This window comes from Falco peregrinus, chromosome 11 (genome assembly GCF_023634155.1).
Source record: "Falco peregrinus isolate bFalPer1 chromosome 11, bFalPer1.pri, whole genome shotgun sequence".
In the NCBI taxonomy this organism is placed as follows: Eukaryota; Metazoa; Chordata; class Aves; order Falconiformes; family Falconidae; genus Falco; species Falco peregrinus.
The window spans coordinates 11884464-11908101 of record NC_073731.1 but is presented as its reverse complement, the minus strand read 5'-3'; the positions used below and the strand labels follow the sequence as shown (position 1 = coordinate 11908101).

Genomic DNA, 23638 nt, shown 5'->3' with positions numbered 1-23638 from the left:
ACAAAAACAAACTGAAATTTCATCAACAACTGCTTCCAAAAGAGGCTGAAGGAGCAATGCTGTGACAGTTCACTGTAGCATTGAGCTCCAGCTGGTTGGTGATGTACTCTCGGTGACCATTTCCAAAATTGTACTAGAAAGTTCCCTTTAAAAAAAAAATAAAAAAATTTTCTGTTCCCACAGCTGGTAAATTCAGAAAATCAAGCTGTTGGAGCTATACTGTTGCCAACAAATGAGAGAATGAGATGTGAAAGGGACACCCAGAGTTACTGGAGAGCTATCACAGGAATTCAAGACCACAAAGCATGTCTGGTACTGAGATCAAAATTCCCAACAGGTTCAAATAAGCAGTAGATTTTTGTTTCTGAAACGCCACTTGTTTTCAATTACAGCCATCTACATCTTATGCTAACATTCTTCAGACATGAGTCCTTGTACCTGATAGTATCCATCTTCAGCCCAGGGCTATGAGTGACTTTGCAAGTCCTAACTACCTGTGTGATAAATCCACAATATTCCAGGAAATCAAACTCTCTCCAGGCTTCCTTCTGTTCAGCACCATATTCTTTAAAAAATGGTATCTAGGAAGAAATAAATTAATTCCCTAATTCCCTAAGTATCACTGCCACCATGATCTCAAGAAAACATGTAAGAACACAACTTGATAACTGAAGTTGGAGAAGTTGCATTCATATACAAAACAAAAAAAATGACAAGAGGATAGCAAAACAGAAGCACTGTAGAGACAAGCCTCCTCTAGGAGTTTATTTTGGTGTTCCAGGTTGGGTTCTGCCTTGACTCTCACCAGTCCTTGACAGCTCTACATAGCAGCAGTGTCTAGATCAGCATACCAACTGCACTGACAATGCATGATTCCAGTCCTGCCACAACCTTTCCCTGCATTTCTAGGAGTGGGAACAGAAAAAAACCATTCAAAAAATACCTGCACAGCCTCACACAACATGCTAGAGCTCAAAACATTCAGAGGAACTGAAGCAGGAACTAGCCTGTTTGCTCTGCACCAGGGGTAGAGACCTGACCTCAGAAGGATCTTTCAGCCCTGTAAATTGTTCTAATAATCTACTCGACAACTGCAGCTAGCACTCATTTCAATACTTGTAACTAAACATTCGCCTTCTTCCGCTGCAATTTGTACAACTGCTTTGGTTTTGTGAAACAGCCCATTTCATATGCAGCTCCTATGTCTGGTTCCTGCCAAGGTTGTAGGCTGGCTTTCTCATGACTCCAAAAACACAGTTTTCCATTTTCCCACTCTATTATTAAGCTGGATGAAATAGACTTATCTTCATGTGATCGCAAAGACTAATAGTCCCATTTATGTAAAAAGGCCTCTCTACATGTAGAAGAAAATCCATAGGTGGAGAAAGGTCACATGAACAACAAAGCCCACCTGGGTTAACACTGCTTATGGAAGCACAGAGGCACTTTGGATAGCAGATAACAGATGACAGTTTTTGTTAGCCTGAAGTTGCCTTCTCTACATCTGTGATGTTGTTTCATGGAAGCAGGAACAGATATTTTGGTGAAGCATGGCATGCTGTATGTACGCTCTAGAAACACTTGAGCATCATAACCTGGCATGTTATGTAGTAGCATAGAAGAATATCAGTTGATCATCTTCTCTTTTCATACAAAAGGAACCCTTTATCCCTCAACTCTGCCTTTCCAGGAATAATGGAAAATAAGTCTTCTCTAGAGGCAGCCACAAGCCTTCTAAGGACAGTTTCAGAGTGCTTGGAAGAAGAAAGATTTATTTTTTTTTTTTCAGGCAAAAAAACCTGCATTCTTTTTCTTTTTTTTCTTTCCCTCTTTTCTTTTTTTTTGAACTGTATTTTATTACCCAATTTGGACAACTAGCCTTTATCACAACAGGAAGAATTCATTGAGAATGCTTGTGTGTGGAGGGACGGAGAAAGAAAAAGACACACAGTACACTCTATAGGAATCAGTAGTGATAAGACAGGAATTGTCTGGCCTCTTTGTACTTATTTCCTGCTTTTTATTTCCCACTTTATGGGGCTAAGCAGAGAAGCCAGGTCCTGAGGATTAGCAGTCCCACTGGTCTGGATGGGAAGGAGCAAAAAAAAGCCTACTGATTTTACTGTTAATTTCCCCTTCAATAACTTTTGCTTCACTTATAGGAATGAAACTGGGTTTAGAATACTATAAAATACTAAAATTGGGTAGCAATTTTTCTGTCCTTCAAGACTGTGGATGTATTTGTTCCTAAAGCCCACCCTGCCTCACGTTACACCTTTCTCAAAGAACATACTAGCTAGAGTTTAGAACTCCAAGAGATAAGTCCCTCTTCCTATTACAGAAGACATGTACAAACCCAGTTTTGCTTGTGGCTCCACAATTAGATGAGCTAGGACAACCGTAAAAGGAATTGGAAGGGTTTAAGAGGAAAGAACCTAATAAAGAGGTTACCAGACAATAAACATCACTGGCAGTGCCCAGTGATCTCTATTCTCACATGCAGCTTTGGAGAGGTGTGGCAGGATGTACCTTGTTGTCAGGAGCATATAACTACTCAGATGCAGACCTCTATAATCACACACCACCCTTTTCAGGTTCATTTTTATAGTTTTGGGCACAGGAAAACAGTTTATTTCTCAGTCCTGATAATCTTGCTCTGGAGGCTACAAGTGAGATGGGCTGCACCCTGCTTACAGCTACAGAAAAGCAACACCTGTTACAGGGCATGAACACTTTTTGTTACCGACTTCACCTGGAGAACTTGATGGACAGTAGTTGCTGCAGACCCCTAGAACTACCCACATTCACTTTGCCTGCCACTTTCCTGTGCACCTCCCTCCCCCTATTTCATCCCTGAAACAAGTTAAGGTCAGACACATTAATAAAAAAAAAGTATAGTTAGAGAAATTTCAGACCCACTTGAAGTATCTAAACTAATGAAAATAACACAAAGTCTAAGTCACAAGCTATTGAAGAGTCAGAGAAATGAAATTCTTTGAGGCGTGTTTCTTTGCTACCTGTGACAGGCAGATAGAATTATGAACCTCAAACACAAGCAAGCAGAAGTATCAACTGTAGTAGAGCCATACACACTTATTTTTAGAAAGAAAATATAATGCAAATGGAAGAAAACTCAGAACACAAGCACCAAATCTTACTCTCCTCAGTTATGTGAGATATTGAAATTCCATGCCAGACTGTTCTAGGTTTAACTCAAAAAGTCACTAGTGTAAATTCAGAATAACTCTTCTGAAATTTGTATAGCATTGCCATTCTAAGGAAAATAAAGTTGACTGACATTACAGGATATTCTGTTCAGGTGAGAAGATCTGGCTCATAAGCAACAGAAGCTTGAAAATCCACTTAAGTCTGACAGTTAAAATAAAAAGTTCTTTAAAAAAAATAATAATAAAAAAAAAAATCTCTGAAAGTTTCCAAGTATGATTATTTGAAAATACTTGCAAGCAACAATGTTTCATAAATCTAACATACTGGACTCCTTTGAAAGCAAAGAAAACACTTACTGTGGTTGCATTTGCTGAGGTAACCCAACAGGAGGCTTCTGCTTGATGGTGAATGCCATCTGAGTCATAGGGCCAACCTTCGGTGGGACCTGCACCTTCTGAGAGAAGGTCTGCTGGGCAGCCTGCTGGGGTATGGGCCATGGGGGAACAACAGGGCTCCGGCCTCCAGTGGAAGATGTCTCTTGCATGACTGTATCCTCACAGGAAGTACCTTTTGTTCCTGGTTTACACACACAAAGCTGAGGTCGCAGGCACATCCCTCCATTTTGGCACGGTGGCGCACAGTTAGCTAAGAAAAGACATTTTAAAAAGTACCTTTGAAACAAAGCGTGAACAAAAATGCAAACCTTCCCCATAATAAAAAAGGCATTAATTGCTAATGATAATTGAAGTAGGAGAGCACAACATTACTAAGCTACACAAAAGATAGTATATAAATTGCTGTAGCTTTTACTGCTTTCCTACATAACACAGGTACAACATTTGAACAATTCCAAGAAGTAAAATGCTGGTGAGATAAAGAATGGGAAATGAACAAGTTAAATCAAGAAATATAACATTATTTCAAACCTTCCTGTTAGCAGTCTTTATACCCTCCTTCCTTCCCCGCATCCTCCCTCCCCATACTTTTAACAACCAAACTGCATCCAATGAAACAATATTATGCAGATCATAGATTTTACTACTGGTCTAGGCTTGGATTGATTCTCTTACTGTTTAAAATCACAGATCCTCCATAGGTAGTAACTAGAAGGAATCCTTACAGTCACATTATAGATGACCAAAACAATCCAGAGAAGCATGAAGTGATTCATCTCTTCCCCCTCTAAAGCCCAAATGAAATTGTCTGAGGGCTCGCAGCATAAACTGCTGCTATGAAGACATAGGGGTTGACTTCTTTGAAGAAAGAGACAAGTCCTTGTGATTAGCCTGACCTAGCTTCTACACCTTCTGTGTACCACCACTGAAAAGGGATCAGATTATTCAAAAGACAATTCGCTTTCAGATACCTGCCCTCAGATAGTACTAATTACACTGTGTTGCTCTCTATCTGCTGACTATAGAGGGAGTCTGAATAATCAGCCTAGACTCAACAGCCAGCTTGTAGACCTAGTTAACACAGGATCAATTCCACTCTGAAGAAGCAAGAAACCTTAAGAAGCAAAAATCCCACCAAAAAAAAAAAAAAGAAAAAAAGAAAAAGCAGTTGCTCGTTATATGTGTACATAACATCGCAAAGGTATGCCTAATTTCAAGATTTTGGATGCTTAAACTTACAGCGCTATCATATTTAGAGAATGTTAAGATAAGACAAAGATAGCAAAACAAATTATCTTATCCAGTAGATAAAATTTAACAATATAACCATAATAAGAACCTAAAAAGGTTCATATCTTAAAACATAACATGTGATTCTGCATCATATTCAAGTACATCCAGCTGCACAATTACTTTATATTTTCAAAAAGTCAGTCCACAGCCCTGGTCCAAACAAACTGGAATACTTGACACTTCAAGTTTTAATATATGTATTTATATATTAAAATAAACACACAAGCATACATATGAAATAACTTATTAGGATGGGACTGTGTTAATTTGGAGGAATAGTTTGTCAAATAATAATACCATCTGATACAGATGTACCACATATACCTCTCATACATGGCACCATAATTGACCTACAACTTTAACTTCAGCTTTGCAGGGGTTTCTTCTCACATATACTTTCACCCTCCATATGTTGTTCAGCAACATATCTCCTTTTCAATACTATTTAGCTGAGCTAGCTTAATTGTATATTATGCATCTCCCTGGCAACATAAAGAGTAACCATTTGCTTGCTTACATTTCTGGGTTTTTTTGAGAATATATTTCGTCTTTGACTGCTGGAAGACTGAAGACCATTTTCACTGTAAACTTGAGAAGGGATTTACAACAAACGTATGTTGTAGCACACAAGCCAACTCTTTCTTGTGTCTTGCTTTTAAAACTAGATTTTTCCTATGAACAGTAAAAATTCACTTATATGCACAGGACTGAAATTAATTATACCTTTGAAGAATAGATTCAGAAGCCTTAAATTCTAATTAAGTTTCACTGGCTTTGGAGAGACTCTAAGACCAGAACAGTAACTCCCATCATTCAGGTCACCTGCAGAAAATGTCCCAAGATCACAGTGAAACACCCTGTGAACAGCTGGGAGTGCTTTAGAAAAAAAATCACATAAACATATCTGTTTAAAAAAATGATAATAATTACAGATTTTCAAAAGTCCCATTTTTACATTAACACACATTCATACTGAACATATATTTCTAGAGATTTACAGCCACCCATGAATATTAAGCTCTAAGATTCTCAACAAGTTATTTAAAAAACAAAAATCAGACAGAGGCTAACAAGACCACCTCAAAAGTCAATAAACAAAATATCCACTCTGCTAGGATACTGATCACTGTGTATCTAATTCATAAAGGTGAAAATTTAAACACGTATGAACGACAACCCTGAGAAAACTGCAACTTTTTTCCCCCCATGTAGTTAAGAACCAAAGCTGTGCTGCAAAAGCCTAAGAAAACCTAAGTTTCCACTTACCAAAGTGAACATAATAAGGCTGCAATGAATTTAAAACTAGACACCTGAAAATAGAACCTGTTTTGAAATGACCTTATCTTTTTTACCCAGACTTGAAGATTCTTACTTCACTGACAGCAATGTAAACCCTGAAAGTTTCTCAGCTGTACCTACACGTCAAGCACATGAAGCTCTGCAAGGACAGACAGTATTACTCTAGCTGGCCTTATAACAAAACAAGCATCAGCAGATCCAGCAACTATGTTATAAAATACCCAGTTTGTCTCAAATCACATGAACAGTGACAACAGGTTAAAAAGACCGATACATCAGGTATTCACAGCAATGCATCCTTTGATTGAAGTTCTTTATTAATGTTGTGCAATAGTAGATCACAAAATAGGATAAAAGAACACATTTTTAGGAAAGAATAAAATGAACATTTTAATTGACATAATACAGCAGTTTAGTTTTAAAAATGTTCAAGACAGCTGCAGCACGCCAAATGTATGACCTAATTATTTTGTTTGAAGACAACAATAATGGCACGTCTAACTGAAAACACCATTATTTTCCATAAAGCTAAGTTTCCAAAAACTGGAGCATGCAAGCATTAAGTTTAAAACTGAAGAGCTGGCCAACATACTCCCGTTAAAGGCAATAGGCTTGGTCCTATTCAGTTCAAGGAGGTTACAACTGGAAGTTCACAATGGAGCTCGGCGAAATGCAAATAACGAGACTACACTTAGTGTCAGATCAAGGATCCACTTAGTCCATTCTCTCCATTGCCAAGGTGGATGCTTAAGGACACGTTTAAGTACAGGGTGAGAAGCAGTGAAAGTTTATTCCACTACAGTCTTCAAGGATTAGAGGCTCAGCAACTTCCTGAGCAAGAAGAGTGTTGTTTTTGTATTTAATAACCCTCAGCAGATTTTTCTGTCAGGAGCTCACTGGTGCTTTTTGAACCTTTAGTTTCAGCATCCATAGCTTGCTGTGCCAAAGAAGTTGGCCACATTGGAAGGCCAGGCATAGCCAACATAACCAACCTTCCCCCACTTTCCAGAAGCATGGTGAAGTAACATGGGGATCTTTTGGGTTGGGTTGTGTGTTATAAGACCATGCAATCTTTATCTACCAAAAATAAAGCCTTGGTGCCACATTTGCTTTGGAAGTCCCTAAATCACAAAAAGCTGAAAGCATTTTCTGTGGCTGTATCCTAACACATTCATCCTTTTTATGCATCCTCCCCTTATCAACTATTGCTCACCAGCATCGCAGAGAGAATGCTGAGTTAGAGGGATACTTATAAGGCCTGTTATGGCTTTATTTACGACAAAAAAAGCAAGTATAAAATAGTAAAGTTACCATTAGGTTTAAACGCACCCCTTCCAATACATTTGTATGTTGGTTTGGGACTGATCTATACATATGCACTTTTTGTTCCACATGTTCATGTTATTTGGTTAAAGACTATACAAATACTTGCAGAGCAAGACCTAAAATAAACCTGTTATAAACCTTTTATAGTATTTACATATTTTTAAAACTTCTACATATGCAGAGTGTACTTCTGTTTTAATACATACTAAATTAAGCATTATTTATTATATCACAAAGTATAAAAAATTAACACATATTGAAGAAGTTTAGATTAAAATTTCTTTTTCTGACCTTTCAGAAGAATCAAAATACAGATACCACTATCTGGTCACAAAAAAACTTTTATATTAAATTTCTGATAATTCTTGAATTAAGATCATTAACATCTGATTCCTATGCTAATCACTTTGATTTTACCTTGATTCACAATTACCTTCTTCAAACAGTAATATCTCATTTACAAGTTTATTCCCTTGTATCTCTAGATCATGTGGAGAACTGTATTTTTCAGTAACAAACTCACAATCAACAAATTTAAATGTCCCAGAAGTTTCCCGCACCCAAGTTTCTAACCTTTTAGCCTCAGCTCCACCTTTAAGCATCTCCTTTATCAAGCAACGGTTGCTGATTAGTACTTAAGCATTCACATGAATTAGAAATTCATTCCTGAATTTCTAATACTTTGATACAATTTCACTACAAGTGTTGTGAGTTTTATATCTAGTGAGCCCATCCACTAGATTTTTCCTTTCTATTTCCCACATAAAATTTAATGTAACTTTTTTTTTTTTTCAGTCCTCTTAACCACACATAGTCAAGCATCAGTTTAAGCAGAATGCCCTGTTTCCAACAAATTTCATCACTGTGCACATTGGCACAGTATATATGAACTTCCCTCATAGAAGTGCCTAAACCCTGTAAGGCAAAATACATGCTGGAGGGCAAATAAGAGAAAATACAGTAATTGCAAAGATGATTGTAAGTGTGAGGCTGTTTCAGATTCCAACACAAAATGGTCAAGAAATGACACATGCATTGTTTACAGAAAGGGGGAAAAACAACATTGTGACATGAATATACCTGAGCTTAGAGCAGAAATTTCAAGTTCCTTTACAGGCAACACAGGAATACTGTTAAAGGCATAGCAAATACTGCCTGTCTTAATTAATTCAAGAATTCTATTCCTCAAGCACACAAGGAAACCAAACCAGAGCTCATCTTGGTTGAGTGCACATCCTAAACAAGAAGTTGCAATACAAAGGCACCTTTAACTCCCACTGTTGAAAGACAGAGTGGTGATCCCCAACGGATCCCTAAAGCAAAGCAGTGAAGCACTTACTCTGGAGAGCGACAAGCTGTGGGTTCTGAAAGGGAAGAGGCCTCAGAAAAACCTGAATATGGCGCTGACATCCTGGAGAACAGCAAAGTTCATAACAGTTTCTGGTTCTCCAAATTGCCCTACCGATTAGCTCACCATTCACTTTCACACTTTTATTCTGGAGACCATCTTCAATCTTTTAAGTTGTTGTCAGGACTAAGGATGCAACACTGGAGAATGGAAACCCAAAAGCTAGCTGAAGGAAAATTTAGTGCTCACCACCTAATGCTTTTCTAGGGATCTAGTTCGACATCCGAGTAGCTTTCTCCAAACAGTTTTCAAAAGTTGAATTTTACCAGAAATACATCCAACAATTCTACAGATTTATTGAGGATGGGAGTGAGAGGAATTTGTGACCAAGGGTGAGACCACCATGTTGCAAAACCATTCTATAAAAAAAAAAAAAAAAAAAAAAGAAAAAAAAAAAAAAAAAGAAATTACTTGAACAATCAGAAGAAATGGCATTAACTGCAGAAAACCTGTATGACCTCTACACTACTAATGGTGGAGGTATTACAACCATCTGTATCTTCCTACACAGGAACTTTGTTTTTATCATAAGGAGATGGTCTTAGGGAATTCTTTCCCCAAATATACTTCAAATAAAAGCATGTGTCACTGCTGGAATTCTTCACTAGTCCACTTCAAAACATCTGATGCATTCCCACACTGGTGTGGATGGCTCCATAAACATGACCTCCAAGAAAGGAGGGAAACAAAAAAGCCTAATGCTTTTGGCATAGTATTTCTTTTAAAACAAACAAAGTCACAAAGTTTCTCTCCTAACCTAATGACAATGTAACGTACTTCATTAAGATTATTTGCTATGTATCTTCATAGTATTACCTCTAAATGCTAAGATTTATCAGAATAGCAGCTATACTCAAATACTTCAAAAAATAATGCATCCTTTTGCTGAAATTAGGCTTATCAGTCATAAGAATATAACATGCTGTTTGATACTTGGCATTTTCATTTGTGTTGTGTTTACTGAAGTTTATATAGTATAAATACTTAAGTTAGACTGCACAATCTGGGGGACATTTGAAAGTAATAAGAGATCATAATTATACATATTCTGACAGTACAAACATTTCACATGCTATAGGTCCTTCTATCATTTCAGTATCAGAAAGATTCACTACAGAATGGACTAAGCCAAGAAACCAGCAGATTTGCATTACATGCTGTTCTTGCTTGCTGGAGTGGTTAACACTCCGTTCTGCAATCCTTATAATTCTCTTAACCTTTCTCATTACAGTGCTTATTTATTGTGTTACAAAATACTTTGTAAGAAATACACAGGAAACTGAACAAAGAGAAACTCAATAAAGGGACAACTGAAAAATTTTAACTGGATAGAGGATTCAGACAATTGAAGTGCTACAGAAAAGAAATACAAGAGACGAGACTACTCATCATAATAGAGTAATTAAAATGCTAATAATAATAAAGTTTTCCTTAAATCCAACCAGCTCTCCATGAGTTCACCATTTAGTTGAGCTTCTCTGAAAATTGAGGTCTAAACAGCCAGCAAGAGATATAAAAATACTGATTTGAATTATGAAAAAACAAATCTTGCCACAGAACACAAAACAGACCCCCTTTATCAGGAAGCTGCTCTCCAAAACTCTAGGTTTATGCAGGGTTTAACATGTGCATTTCACAAAAAAGAACATGGATGAGATGAGCTATTTATAGCTCTGTATTTAAATTAACATCTTGCCTTGCTAACATGTAAAATCCTTACTCCCCTTCTGTGTGCAGTCAGAAATGCGGAGAGAAACTAAAGCTCTGCTTTCTTTCTGTAGTCAATGGAGAGGGTAAGTTTTCTAGGAATAAATTAGGCTACACAAGTCAAGTACTGGTGCTTTTAAAGGCAGAACAAAAAAAACTAAAGCAAAACCCTCAAAACCAACCCACTATCAGTCCCTGTTAATTACAGAACAGGCTCAACAACCTGAACCACCCATAATCTGCTAACAGCCAGTACTGCAGTATTTGAACAAGGAGCCAGTGGAGGGAGATGTGTGGCCCTCTCCATCCACCCTCCACTAAAGAGCAGCTCCTGGGCAATGCAATTTTGCTTTAAGGCAGGTTCATATGGCACAAGTGGCCCTTCATGCTGGAGGCTGCAAAGAAGGCTGGAGTATCATTAAAGGTGCTGCACCCAACTTCTTCTGAAGGCCCCACAGAGTACAGAAACCTGCCCCTCACTACAGCCCTGCTCTCCCAAGGGTCAGGAGGCTCACTGATCCCACATGCACAGCCACTTTGCCCTGCCCTCTCACTTTGCTGGAGAGGGAGGAGAGGGGAACATGCCCTGCTTCTAGCTCTTCCCTTCTCCGTGCTCAAGAAGAGCAGCTGTACAGAAGAGAGGTATCAAAGTATCACTTCACTGTCACTAGGTCATTTTGTTCCCGTAACATGCAGAACCAGAACACTGTGCAATCACTGGATGAACCACAGCTCCCCACAGCACCTACACAGCTTTCTACACCACTCCCAAATTACACACTGAAAACAAATAGCCAACACATACGAAAGGGGGAAAAAAAAAAAAAAAAAAAAGAAAAAGCCCACAGTTTTCTGGGTACCTTCTAATACTTCGTTTACAGAGGAAGTGTTCAGGACTTTTTATCCACTGTAGGTTTACCACAACTGTACTACATGTCCTGCTTCTTTTATTAACACTAACTGCTGCAATGAGCTGAACGAGTTCACTATCAATCTGTCATCTGTTTCAGTGTAGGAGCACATCTTGAGAAGTTTCTTTTAAGGTTCTTTGTTTTGTTTTAAATCTACACACACATGCAGTATTTGTATGAAATAGACTATGTATCATTATAACCTTACTTGTTTCCAGTGAAGTCCCAAATGTATCACAAAGAAAAGGCTGAGTACGTTTCACCTCATACTAATCGCGGACCTGCATTTCCTCACCAGAATGTGGTAACGACACACAGCATGGTCACATCTGTAAAGCAGGGAGCAGCTAACAGCTCCCCGTCTTCTCATAGGTCTTACTGCCTCCTCTCGCGGGAGGGAGGCTGGCTGCCATCAATGGCCTGGAGACAGACAATGCTCAAAGTCTGTGTTACTGCTTTAGTTTGGGTCAGGACTCTCTTGAAGCATATCTTAACAATTTCACTCACGGAGGTTTGGTTCGTGTTGTGGGGGCATCTAAAAGCACATGCACTGTTTCTTTTAGATGCAGAGGGGAAAAAAACCCCACCTTAAAAAATAACAAGAAACTAAATCCCAAATGTGAACACTCCAAGAGTGCACCTAATGTATTTCAGCCTCATATTGTCATTCATTCATGAGACCAGACTACACCTAGACCAAAATAAAACACTAAGCCCTGAAACATGCATGCAATGGACTGCAGGTCATTCAAACCTAAGGCTTTAGACTATAGATCTGCTCCCATTAGTCCATGCTGCTTGCTAATGCAGACAAAACCAAAGATCACAAGAATCTGGATCCTCCTGTTCTCCCCCCTTCCCAAGGACAGCAAGCAAAAAATAAAGCAGAGTAGAACTACCACTGAGCTCTCCCACTTCAAAAGCCAATCTATTCCTTGTCTATGAAATTCAAAAGTTTTATTTACATATTATAGTAGCAACCATAGCAGAGGCAAAACCAAGCTACTCAAGTAGTGGCTTTTGGTTTTTCCATTTTGAAGTGTTTAAAAACAACATCAAATAATAGACTTAAAAGGGCTAACACAAAGGTCAGTTCTGTTAGGTCAAAGTAGTGATGTCTCTTTAAAATTGAGATTTAATTTTGATTTAGACGTAATTTGAATGATACTGGTTTTACCGAGACGATGGTCTTAGAATGAGAAGAAACAACATTTGGAGACAGTATGTTATAGTTAGGCTTGGTATACATAATGTAAATAAACAAACTCGGTAAAACTCAGTCACAAAACTGATTTAAGCACAAGCCTCAGGAACCATTTATGAGCAGAAAACTGTCATGAAGCACAGCTGCAAAGATTTGAAGTACTAAGTTCCAGTGACCAGAAGTACAGCTCTCCTGCATAACACACTTGTAAGAGCTGAACTGAAGACAGAAAAAGGATTCTGAGCAACCAATACTGAGTGATAGAGAGTGTTATATGTAAACGGGGGGACCCGTGTACGTTTCCAAGTTTCTAGATCTGCATCCCAACCCTATATCAGAACAAGACCTAAGCATGCAGCCTCAGGCATGCTCCATCCAGATCTCAGACAGCTCGAGGTCTAGAACCACTGGTCACATTGTTAAGTGTCCTTGTCCCGAAGGAGACACAAAGCTGTAGCTTGCTAACCCAGTAACAGTGAGAAGTATAGCTCTGGAGGTTTAGGGATCCGATGGCTCAAACTGAACAGCAATACACAAAGCAGAGGCCATGCAAATTTGGGAACCAAAAAAAAGGGACCCTTCCTCTGGGCAAGCATTAGCACAACTTTTCTAGTCTCCTCCTTCTCCAGAGGGAAGACTTTACTGTTGTATATTTTCTTATTCTGACAAATAAATTAATTTGTTTACAAATTTAAAAATTTACCTATAGCACATTTTTTTTAATGTTGAGTCAGGTAGTCTTTCAAAAGAGAAGAGAATTAGCAAGATAATATTTTAATACAAAAAAAGACAACAGACTGTCTAATTTTCTGCTGGCCCTTCCAAGGTGCCTGAGCACACGACAGACAGGAAAGAACTTCATTACCAAACTCAAAGAATTGAGTCCAGTTCCAACTCCAAAATACTCACCTTATGCCCAAGCATGGAATACATACACCACCTTCACTCAACAAGGACACAAGATCTTTTTCCTTTTAATTGACAACAATGGTGTACGTGGGTTCTACATCTACACAGACAATAACTCCTCTCCCTATATGAAATTTACTCTAAACATAATCATGCAAAATCCACTTTCGCACCTATTTGTCCTACGAGCCTTTTTTTTCCACCTCTGCAATAAGGAGCTACTGCTTCAGTGTTCCATTAACAGCCAGCTCTCTCCTTCCCACTAGGATTAGTTAATTCTCATCGTTACACTAGTGAAAGTTAGAATTCCTCCAGGCAATGCTGCTGTTTAAACCATCCCATTTATATTGAGAACACTCACAAACAACTGACATTAATGCTCCAGATACAGCATATCAATATACATTTTAGACAGCGTCTACTATTACAATAAGGTGGGGGTTTTAATTTTGTATTTTGTAAGATACTAGATCCTGCAAACAATAGGTAATTTCTTTCTTGACTTCCCAACATGAACAGCAGCTCCTTGTAACCGTTACAAAAAAGGAAACAAAACCAGAACAAACAAATGAGCAGATTTTGTAGGAAGCAGTATTAACTAATGGAAATCTCATAGTAAGTAACAAAGTAGGAGACAACAGGTTTCAATAGGATAAACATGCAGCTGAGAGGCAGGAACCCCTAATTTCCATCTTACACCTTCCAGACAGTTGTTATAACTTGTCCAAGGCCATATGTAACCTATGGCTCAATTTCCATAAATGAAATAAACAACAAAAACCCCACACTCCAGGTTTTACTTGCCTTACAGCCATGTTATAGAGCTAATTAACGTTTGTATAATGCTCAGGTTATGCAACAAGTACTAACAAAACACTATGTCTCCAGCCTTGTTAGTATCTTATTATTGCACTTACACAGATTATAACCTATGATAACTATGACTGGAAGACTATCTTTGTCATAAACCCTCTCACGTGCTTACAGCTTCCCAAGGTGTTCATTGCTGTGGTTGAATTTTTCCCACCTTTGTCTTTACCCAAAGGTGGATGTTTTGAACACTTCAAAAAGGTCAGTTTTGACCATTAGGCATCATTCTCCCAATGTAAAGTAATTCTGGACACTTTTTAATGCTGACCTTTATGATTTAATCTTTTTCACTAGAATAACGCAGTTCTTCATAAGCAAAGTCACACCAAGTTTGAAAAAGAAGTTCTTAAAATTTTTACAACGTAAAACTGAAATATTAGGCACAGAGAGGGGAAAACCTGTATGCCTAAAATTGGATATGGTAGGCACTCTCATACAGGTAGTTCATAGGAGAACAGAAGTTCACCTTCTGAGGACAGACTGTCAGGCTTCCAAGAGAACATGAATACTGTGAACACAACAAGCAGTTCAGCTTCAGACTAGAATTTAGAAAAGGGACTTGAAAAGTCAACTTGCCTCCTCTGTACATTTGCTACTCTCTGACCTGCACAGAAACATCTCAAATACCCCCTGTTGCTGCTACCAAGGAAATGTGAAGCAACTGCCACTGCTTCCAGTCAGACTACCACCCACCAAGGGAACAGCAGCCTCAGCCATAGGCCCATGCACGAGAAAGTAGGGGTAGCAAACAATCACACAAGACAAAGGGAGGGGGAAGATTAACAGCCTGGACTGCAAGACCATACCGCTTCCCTTTGACCCCTCTTTCTGTGGACTACAGGCAGGCTTATTCACACAGGTGCAGCAGAGCAGAAACACATGCTGCTGGGATTACACCTGAGCTAATAAGCCTCACTGATCAGAGCTGGCTCTCAGCACTCTGGTTCTGGAAGCACAATGCAGACAAATGGAAGTTGGCTCTGGAAAGAGCCAGTATGGGTCTGGGGTTTGTTAGCTCAGGCTTTGCACCATGCAAAAGAATATAAACTGGCCCTAGAGACCAAATAGCTTATTAAAGCGATACGAAGTCTGAACTAATAAACACTGACAGATCCAAACTGACTCTGCATGAAGTCAGCTCAGGTGTGCCTGCATCTGTAGCACAATTAATCTACAACTGCAATAATACACTCAAAAATAACTGAGAGTCCACTAACTGAACTTAAAAATCACTTACAGGAAAAAAAGGGGTTAACTTTTGTTCAGTTATAGGGTTTCTGTTCTTCTAAAAAGAACATTGGGAGGTTCCAGAAACAGAGATATCTGGTTTTATGACTGCAAGACTAATCTTCCATAGCTATATCAAGTCAATGCTATCTCACGGTTTGCCTAAGTTATAAAACAGACAACTTCAGTACATTTAGTGCTTCCCCTGGCTTGCCAAGAGGGGTAAAGCTGAGAAGATCTAAGCCAAGTGTATTATACCACTGCTAGGCGGTATCAGAGTAGCATCAGAGCAGGCAGCAAAAATATTTAATGCAAAGGAGAGCCTAATATTAGGGACACAAAATGAGAAAGAAAAGTCAAAAAGTAAATGCCCTCCCCTTTCTTTTGACTCCTCTGCTAGTCCATTCCTCCAATAACTATGGATGAACAAAGTAATTAATGGATTTAAATGAGATTCTACCCAGCTATGCCATAAAAATCTAACTGCCTGATTTGGTCTTTATTGAAGACCCTAAAAAGGAATTAAAAAAAAATAATAATAAAAAAAAGAATAGTTGAATGATAATGGCAGAAGTCAGCCAAAAAGGCAAAACTTAAAGAACAGAAAGCAAAGTTCTTAATTTATAAACAAAAGTTGAAAAGGATGAAGTTATATGGAAATAAAAGTTACTAGAAGACAAAGAGCCACCAAAAGGAAAACTGTATGCGTTTTGTTCAAAATACTGAAAATAAAATTGTTTGACAATAGCATTGCAGTTGAAATATTATTTTTTTTTACTTAATTTCCTGAAATTGTTTTTTCCATTTTGATTAGTCTTTCAGCTAAGGTAGGTGTTTTAGCCTCAAAATACCACTGTAAGCTGAAGGAAATCACTCTATACTTGTAAAGCGTGTTAAGCAAAAAAGGTGACTAACCTAACAGAGCAGCATGTATTTCAAGCTGAAAATGTTAATTTAGAAGACTATCTTAAATGCCTAAGTTGGGCAGGGAAATTGTGAAGTTTTGTCTTTAACAGGCTACTGTAATACAAGTCTTTTCTTCTTAGCAACAGCTCCATGCAGGTCAAAGGTACTTGACCTTACTGAGGATTACAAATGTGATTGCTCCCTGTTGTGAAAAATCCCACACAGGGACAAAAGCCACTATAAAAAGCCCCAGAGTTTGAGTCTTGAAAGCATTGTTTACTCCAACTCTCTCAGAGACAGAAGTCCTGCTGAACTAAAGTGATGTTCTAAGCTCTGCCCAATCTCACTAATACCTAAAGGGGTTTCCTGAAGAGGTATGTCATTACAATCTTCCATGACGTCATGGCAACATCACTCCAGTTTAGCCATTCGCAGTCATCTTGAATCCTGCCTAAATTAGCAGAGATTCTTCTTCTTTCACATTAGAAAGGCCAACCTGAGTATAATAGCATTGGCTCAGTGTTAGTTTATGCACAGATTTTATGTTTCTAGGTATCCCAGTAAAGGTATGACCCTCTACAGGATCTTCTCCAAACCCACTGCTTTTACCTTGTTCAACATTTCAGAAATTCCATGCCCTAATCACAGGATCACTACGTGGGGCACTGGAGAAAGGACAGCGTGGGTAGATGGCAATTCCTTGCTCCCCACCTGTGCTCCTCTGGCAGGTTCTTCACCCTATCAAGTCCCCCTCTTCAAAAAACTCCTAACACCCAAGCACTAACATGTGTGGGGGGGGTGGTCCTACAAAAGTAACCTCCACAAAGCTCTCTTCAGAAATGCTGCAAGCTGTGCTAAGAATAAACATATGAGGCACCCGCTGTTCATGAAGGTTAGCAAGGGGGGATTTAGGGAGGAGAGATGAAGCATAATGACTGCTGTGTGCCAACGATGCTGGGGGAGATGGGCTCCAGCAAGCAGGCTGGTGACACAGCGTGGGTGGGATCTGTAGCTCAGCCAGCACCTCTTTGCCCACAGCTGATGCCAGCATCCACCACCTTGCCGGGTGCCCGGGTGGTCTCCACTGGTCCCCCCGGCTACAGGCTGCAGCGGTGTCCCCACACCCCCCACACCACACAGCTACTCACGTTTGATGCACCTCTGGGAGCCCGAGGCCTTGCTCCAGCCGTGGCAGCACTGCCCCCCGCAGACGTTGACCCTGCGGGAACAGCAAAGAGGGAGAGGGTCCGGCAGGGCCCCCCGGCGGCAGCCAGCCCCGCTCCGTCCCTAGCCAGGCTGCAGGGTGGGCGCTGGGCCGGGAAAGAAAAGGGCGTCAGGAATTAAACTTCCCGAGGAGCGTTCGAGGAAACTCCTGGCCCGGCACGGCTCCGGCTGGCAGGGCGGGCGGCGCCGAGGCTGCGGCGCGACGGGCACCCCCCGCGCTTCCCTCAGGGGCGCGAACGACCGAGGCGCGAGCCGGGGCCGCGAGGGGGGCGGTGGCGGGCTCCTCGCGCGCTCGACGCCTCAGCCCGGGCGCGGGAGCCGCCGAGGCGCGCGGGGGGGGCTGGCCACGCGCGAGGCTCAGGTGCCGCGTGGAGGTGGCAAAGGAGCGGCGGGCGGGCAGGTACCGCCGCGCCGGGCTCTGGCGGGCTGCCCCGGCCCCCGCCGCGGGGAGCGACCAACGGGCGCGGCGAAGATGCTCGGGGCGGTGCAGGGAGGCGGCGGGCGGGCGGCGCGGCCGCCCCAGCCGTGCGGGGTGGCGGGGGACGCGCGGGGCGCGGCGGGCGGGCGCCTTACCCCGGCAGCGGCGGCAGCTGGTGCTTCTGGCGGAGGGGCAGGGCGGCGCTGCTGTTGCCGTGGGGGCCCGGCGGCGGCTTGGGCCGGGGGCCGAAGCGGGCCGGCTTGGCGAAGGAGGCGGCGTGAGCGGCGGCGTTGGGGTGGACCTGCCCGGCGGGCCCCAAGCGGAGCTGGACGCCCGCGCCGCCCGGCTTGCTCATCCGCCGGGTCCGCTCCAGAGTGCCGCCGCCGTAGCGCGTGTTGAGCTGTACGTTAAACGTGCGCTGCTGCTGCTGCTGCTCCCCACCGAACAGCACCGGGCGCTGATGCCGGCTGCCAGAGGAGCCCCCCCGGCCGGGCTGCAGGACGTACGTGATCCCCCTCAGCCTGCCCTTTTCGGAGGCAGCGAGCGCTGGTGACAAAAGTGCACAGGCAGCGAGGAGGAGGAGGAGGAAGCCCCGTCTGATCCGAGCCATTTCCACAGCGGAGCCCCTGCAGCCGGCGAGCTTGGTGGACCCCCGGTGCAAGGGTTTCCTCCCCGCCGAAGGAAGAGTGAGCGAGTGTGTGTGTGTGTGTGCGCGACCTGCGCCCGGCGTGCGGATCCTTCCTCCGCTCGCTGCCCCCGACCTGCTCCGGGGCGGGGGGGGGAAGGAAAAAAAAACCTCAGGTTCCTCCCACCCGCCCCCCAAACTGTTAGGAAAGTTCAGCAAACACGTCGCCCCGTGGAGCAGGAAAACATCGTTGGAAGAAAGGAAGCGGCGGGTGCGAGCGGAGCCGGAGCGGGAAGGGAGGAGGAGCAGCAGCAGGGGAAGGGTGTTTGCTGGAGGGGGGTGGTCGCAATGGAGAGCAGATGTGTCGGTTGCCGGAGCTGCCAGCGGTCTGCGTGCGTGTGTAAGAAACGCTCCTTAAGCCAGTGCGGGCCGGGAAAAAAAAAAAAAAAAAAAAAAAAAAAAAAAAGCAACAACAACAAAACCCCAGAAACACACAAAACACCACCCTCTTTTTAAAAGAGTTCCTCCGCGTGTGCGGGGGGGGGAGGGGGCGGACGGGGTGCCCCGGCCCCGGCCCCGCGCAGCCAGCCTGGGGCCGCCGTGACGTCAGGCGGCGCTCCCGGGGCGGGGGGCCGCGGCCGGGGCCAGGTAACAGGCGGGGGGCCGGGGCCGGGGCCAGGTGACAGGCGGGGGGCTGGGGCCAGGTGACAGGCCGGGGCCGGGGAGCGGCCGCCCGCAGCCTGCGGCGACCCCCGGGGCGCTGACCGGCCGCCTGCCTGCGGCACAGCGAGCGCAGCGGTCCCGCGCGGCGGGGGTCGCGTACCTCCGCTCTTGCAGCCGCTGAGCGTTTAATGGAGGTAAGGCTGTAAACCCCCAAACGCCTATATACCTGTTTCACTCTGTAGGCAGGAACTCAGCGGAAGCACTTCCACGCGTTAAAGGTAAGCGCCTGCCTCGGCCTCTGCCTGGTGGGAGCCGCAGGTTTGAGATTGCTCTTAGCAGCAATCCTAGCAGGATCAGGGACCATATTCCTTCGTGTTTTTCTTTGTGTTTGTCAAGGAGTATGTGTTTCTAAAGAACAAAACACAAACCACAATTGTACGCTTAGAATTAATACATAAGCAAAACTGCCTGCGTTCTTCTCCAGTGCGTCCTCATCGATGTCGCCCTTTAGCATTGTAAATAAAGGGAAAAACCCAAAGTTCACAAGATAAACCTGAAGATTACATCTTTTAAAATACTCTCAAGCTGATGTGTCCGAGTTCTTTCCAAGAAACTTTGTGGAGAATCAGTTTGCAAATCCAATAGCTTGGAATCCAGGTCCTCCTCCCTGTGTTCTCCTCTGCTCTTTTCCAGAGCTTTAAGGACACTGACCCTGGCTCCAAACTGATGAGATTTTCTTCTTAAATCTCTTGGCACAGCTACACAGCCGGCACGGGGAGCAGGAGAGTTTTACATTGACAGGATTCCAGGCAAGAGCCAGTGTTAGGAGCACAACGGTCCCTTCCTCCTTAGTTCTCATCTATTTAAAACTGCTCAAAAATAAATAGATGTTTTAAATAGATGAGAGTTTGGAGCTTTCTATAGTCACAGTGTAAGGGAGCCACGTCGATGTTACAGGCTTCTGCTCCTGTGCCTCCAGTGCTCTGAATTGAAACCCAGTGCTTGAAAAAGAAAATGCCAGTAGCATCGGGGGATTCTAAATCCACAGTGGTTAAACTAGTAGGAAACTCTGTGGTGGTTCAGACAAAAAACAGAGAAAGCCTGAAAGGAGCCCCAGCTTGAAGATAACTAGGAAGTTAACTGTGAGACCACTGCCGCCTCTCTTAGCAAGCATCCATGTCTGTTGTTTTTTTAACTCGGAAGGCATTCTCAGTGACTGAACGGTTCAGCCTTCTGAAGGCTAATTATTGTCAATCCTGAGTATGCTAAGTGTTTTTACAGTGTTTAGGGAATGAAAAATACCTTGAAACCAGAGAGGTGGGGTGAGGACTGAGTAAGCAGAGAGAAGCTGATGTGGTACTCGGGACTGTTGCTCTGCACAAGGCCGCTGTCCTTCAGAAGTTTTCCAGAATGAGATCACAACTACGTGTGTGGCTGGGTTTGTTGAACAGAGGGCAAAAACTGCATCATTCCACAGCAGAAGACAGTTGCTTTTAAGAAATGTGGGGTTTAAGTCATGTCGAGCAGGGGGCAAACGTGGTGCGTTACTGGCTACTGCACAGCAAAAGGTAAGGAACCTCAAGGGAAGTGTATCACAGAGGTGAATGCCTCGCATATAATGATCGAGGTTTAAAAACATTCTTGAAAAAATGTTATCTGAGATTAATTGGTTGAGGTCAAGTACGCCTCACAAATTTACATGGTAGATCTGACTTTCAGTGTTCTCTTTTTTCCCCTAACAAGGAAATCCACACTTTTCTTTTCTGTTTGTCTGGTTTTGGTCACTCCCCCCTCCCTACTTCCCCAGATCTGGAGGGTCCTGGGTGTTAGGGAACTGGTTTGGCTGCAATAACATGCTGGGTTGGCTGTAGAAGTTTTAACAGCTAAAAGAGAACTTCAGTGAATCACCACCCAGTCTAAAGCTCACCTCAAAATGTCTTCACATGTAGAAGTCCCTGATTCTACAGGACAAAAAAGCACATCTGTCCAGCACCAAACAGCTAGATGTTAGCCTTTGAAAACAAGCCAGGTGGCTACTAAAGTTCCTGAGGATCCTCTAGCAAATGGTATCACTGCTCATGAGAAACCTGCTCTGGCTGCCTCTCTATCTCCTGTGGAAAAGACACCAAGTTTGCAGTTACAAACAGAAGTTAGTATCTCACAGCACCTACTAGGCACACCAATTTCTTAAAGAAGGGTTGGGAAAGCAATTCAGGCAGTCTCTGTTCCTTTCCCCCCGTGGTTTGTGACTAAAGGGTGAACATAGGGAAACTTACAGAAATTGGTCTGCATACCTCCCACCAGAGGGGCAGCCATCTGGGCGCTCTGCTGCAAGGGCATAGCTGAGGCTGAGAAGGGTGGAATTGGCTGGAAGACTGGGAGCAGGACAGATGCGGGAGGCAAACCTGATGCCAGATGAGACGGCAGGATTGCTTCAAGGGTTAAAGCCTTAACAGACAAGGGGAGAAGCCAGCTTGAGAATGTATCTGCAACAAGGATCAAAATAGCGTTATTCAAACCGAAATGAAAGCAAGAACTCAACTGCCATGTATGTTTTTCTTCAAGTCTCATGGCTTTGGGGCCAGTCCCATGAGCTGCGTGAGAGAGGATGGTTGGTTTTGAGCCGTCGAAGTTGACAGTGCTCAGACCTTCACAGTTCTTTTTCAGCAAATGAAGGGGACAGGACTGTGGCCCTGTGTCACGTGGAGAATGTGCCTGGTGCACAGGCTCGCAGGGCAAAGCAGGGACCTTCGCAGGACGCTTCAGGGAAGATGTACGTTACGTTGAGGGTGAAGTCATCTGAGCACGGGTGATGACTCAGCCTTCCTTATGCAGCAGGGCCACAGTATCTCCCTGCGACCCAGGGTCCAGGTTCGCCAGGCAGTAAGTTAAATGGTCAGCAATGCCCGATGCGTTGGGCTACAGGGCCGGTGAGTGGCCCTCGTGGTCTTGCAGATCCACCAGGCAGCAAGCCTTAGCCTGCAAGGAAAGCTGGGCTGGAAGCTCACAGTTTATGTACTGGAGTTTGACAAGGTTGAATACTGTGTTCAGCCCCAGTTTGGGATATAGAAGAGCACTTTTACAATAGTGTAGCTCCGTTAGCTTAAATAATATTACTCCAAACTTCTTCTGAGCTAAAGGAGGAAAAGCGGTCTCTAATTTCTTGTAAGCTGAGAATCAGCTGGAGACCTGTATCTCCTGTTTTCCTTTTCTGTACCATACAAGTATCTGCAACTCCCCTCCCCCTGTATTTTGCAGCCTAGATTATACCTTTAGCCGTGGCTTTGTACAAGTAACATGACTCTAATTTAGAAGGTATTTCTTTTGAACAAAAGAGAACAGCTTAATTCCATTGTCATCAGAGTAGGGAAAAGAAGTAATTGGCCTTTATTATGTCACTGAAGTATATAGCACATGTGTCTGAATACATACATGAAGTAGATTTGCAGAGTAAGACCGTGTCAATGTTATTTTTTGAATACACAGTATTTTTTGAACAGAACTGTACCTTCCAATCATGACTGTTGTTTGTTTCTTCAGGCAGAAACTGTAACTACAGTTCGCAACCAATATCCTGAGGCCTCAACCGTTCCTGAGTGTTACCACAGTATAAATATGATTAATAATGTTTCACAAAAAGCCAAGCGCTGCTGGCTTTATTCATGTAAGCAGTTACATTCACTTCCAAGGAACTCAGATAATGTCAGACTAGGTCTGGACAGATGTATGAGGCTTGGAAGAAAGTGGCTTAGCTTTGCTGAACCCATTCACTACTGGTGGCCTGCCTTTGTGACTTGGAGGTCTGTAATGATCAACCTTGGCATGTTTCCGTGTTTCCAGACTCACACTACATTACCTTGGGTAAACAACCTTCTGCCTCACCCTCCATGGATTTGCTAACATGAATGCATCTTTGTAGCACCTTCACCAGCACCTCCTCTGAAAGAAGTCATCACCTCCCAAGGTACCGTTATTGCCACTGCGATCAGGGCTCTGTTGCATTAGGCATTATACCATGTACCAGCAGATAAATCATACCAGCTTTTCTGACTGGAGTCAGACAGTCCTGAAGCAGACTACCTTTT

General features: G+C 42.8%; 1 protein-coding gene across 8 annotated transcripts in view; it reads right to left on the bottom strand.

Moving 5' to 3' along the window:
• Window positions 1-23638, bottom strand: part of LTBP1 (latent transforming growth factor beta binding protein 1) — a 216663-nt gene that overhangs the window by 177264 nt on the left and 15761 nt on the right. For 6 of the 8 annotated variants that reach the window (XM_055816605.1, XM_055816604.1, XM_055816606.1 and 3 more), the window contains exons 1-3: window positions 18421-19255; window positions 17772-17842; window positions 3525-3813 (exon numbers count right to left, since the gene is read on the bottom strand). In XM_055816605.1, coding sequence (XP_055672580.1) covers window positions 3525-3813; window positions 17772-17842; window positions 18421-18875 — 815 coding nt within the window. In that variant the 5' untranslated portion in view covers window positions 18876-19255. Of the gene's footprint in view, window positions 1-3524; window positions 3814-17771; window positions 17843-18420; window positions 19397-19779; window positions 19962-23638 lie in introns of those variants that run through there. The other 2 variants (XM_013300211.3, XM_055816603.1) reach the window with 2 other exon arrangements.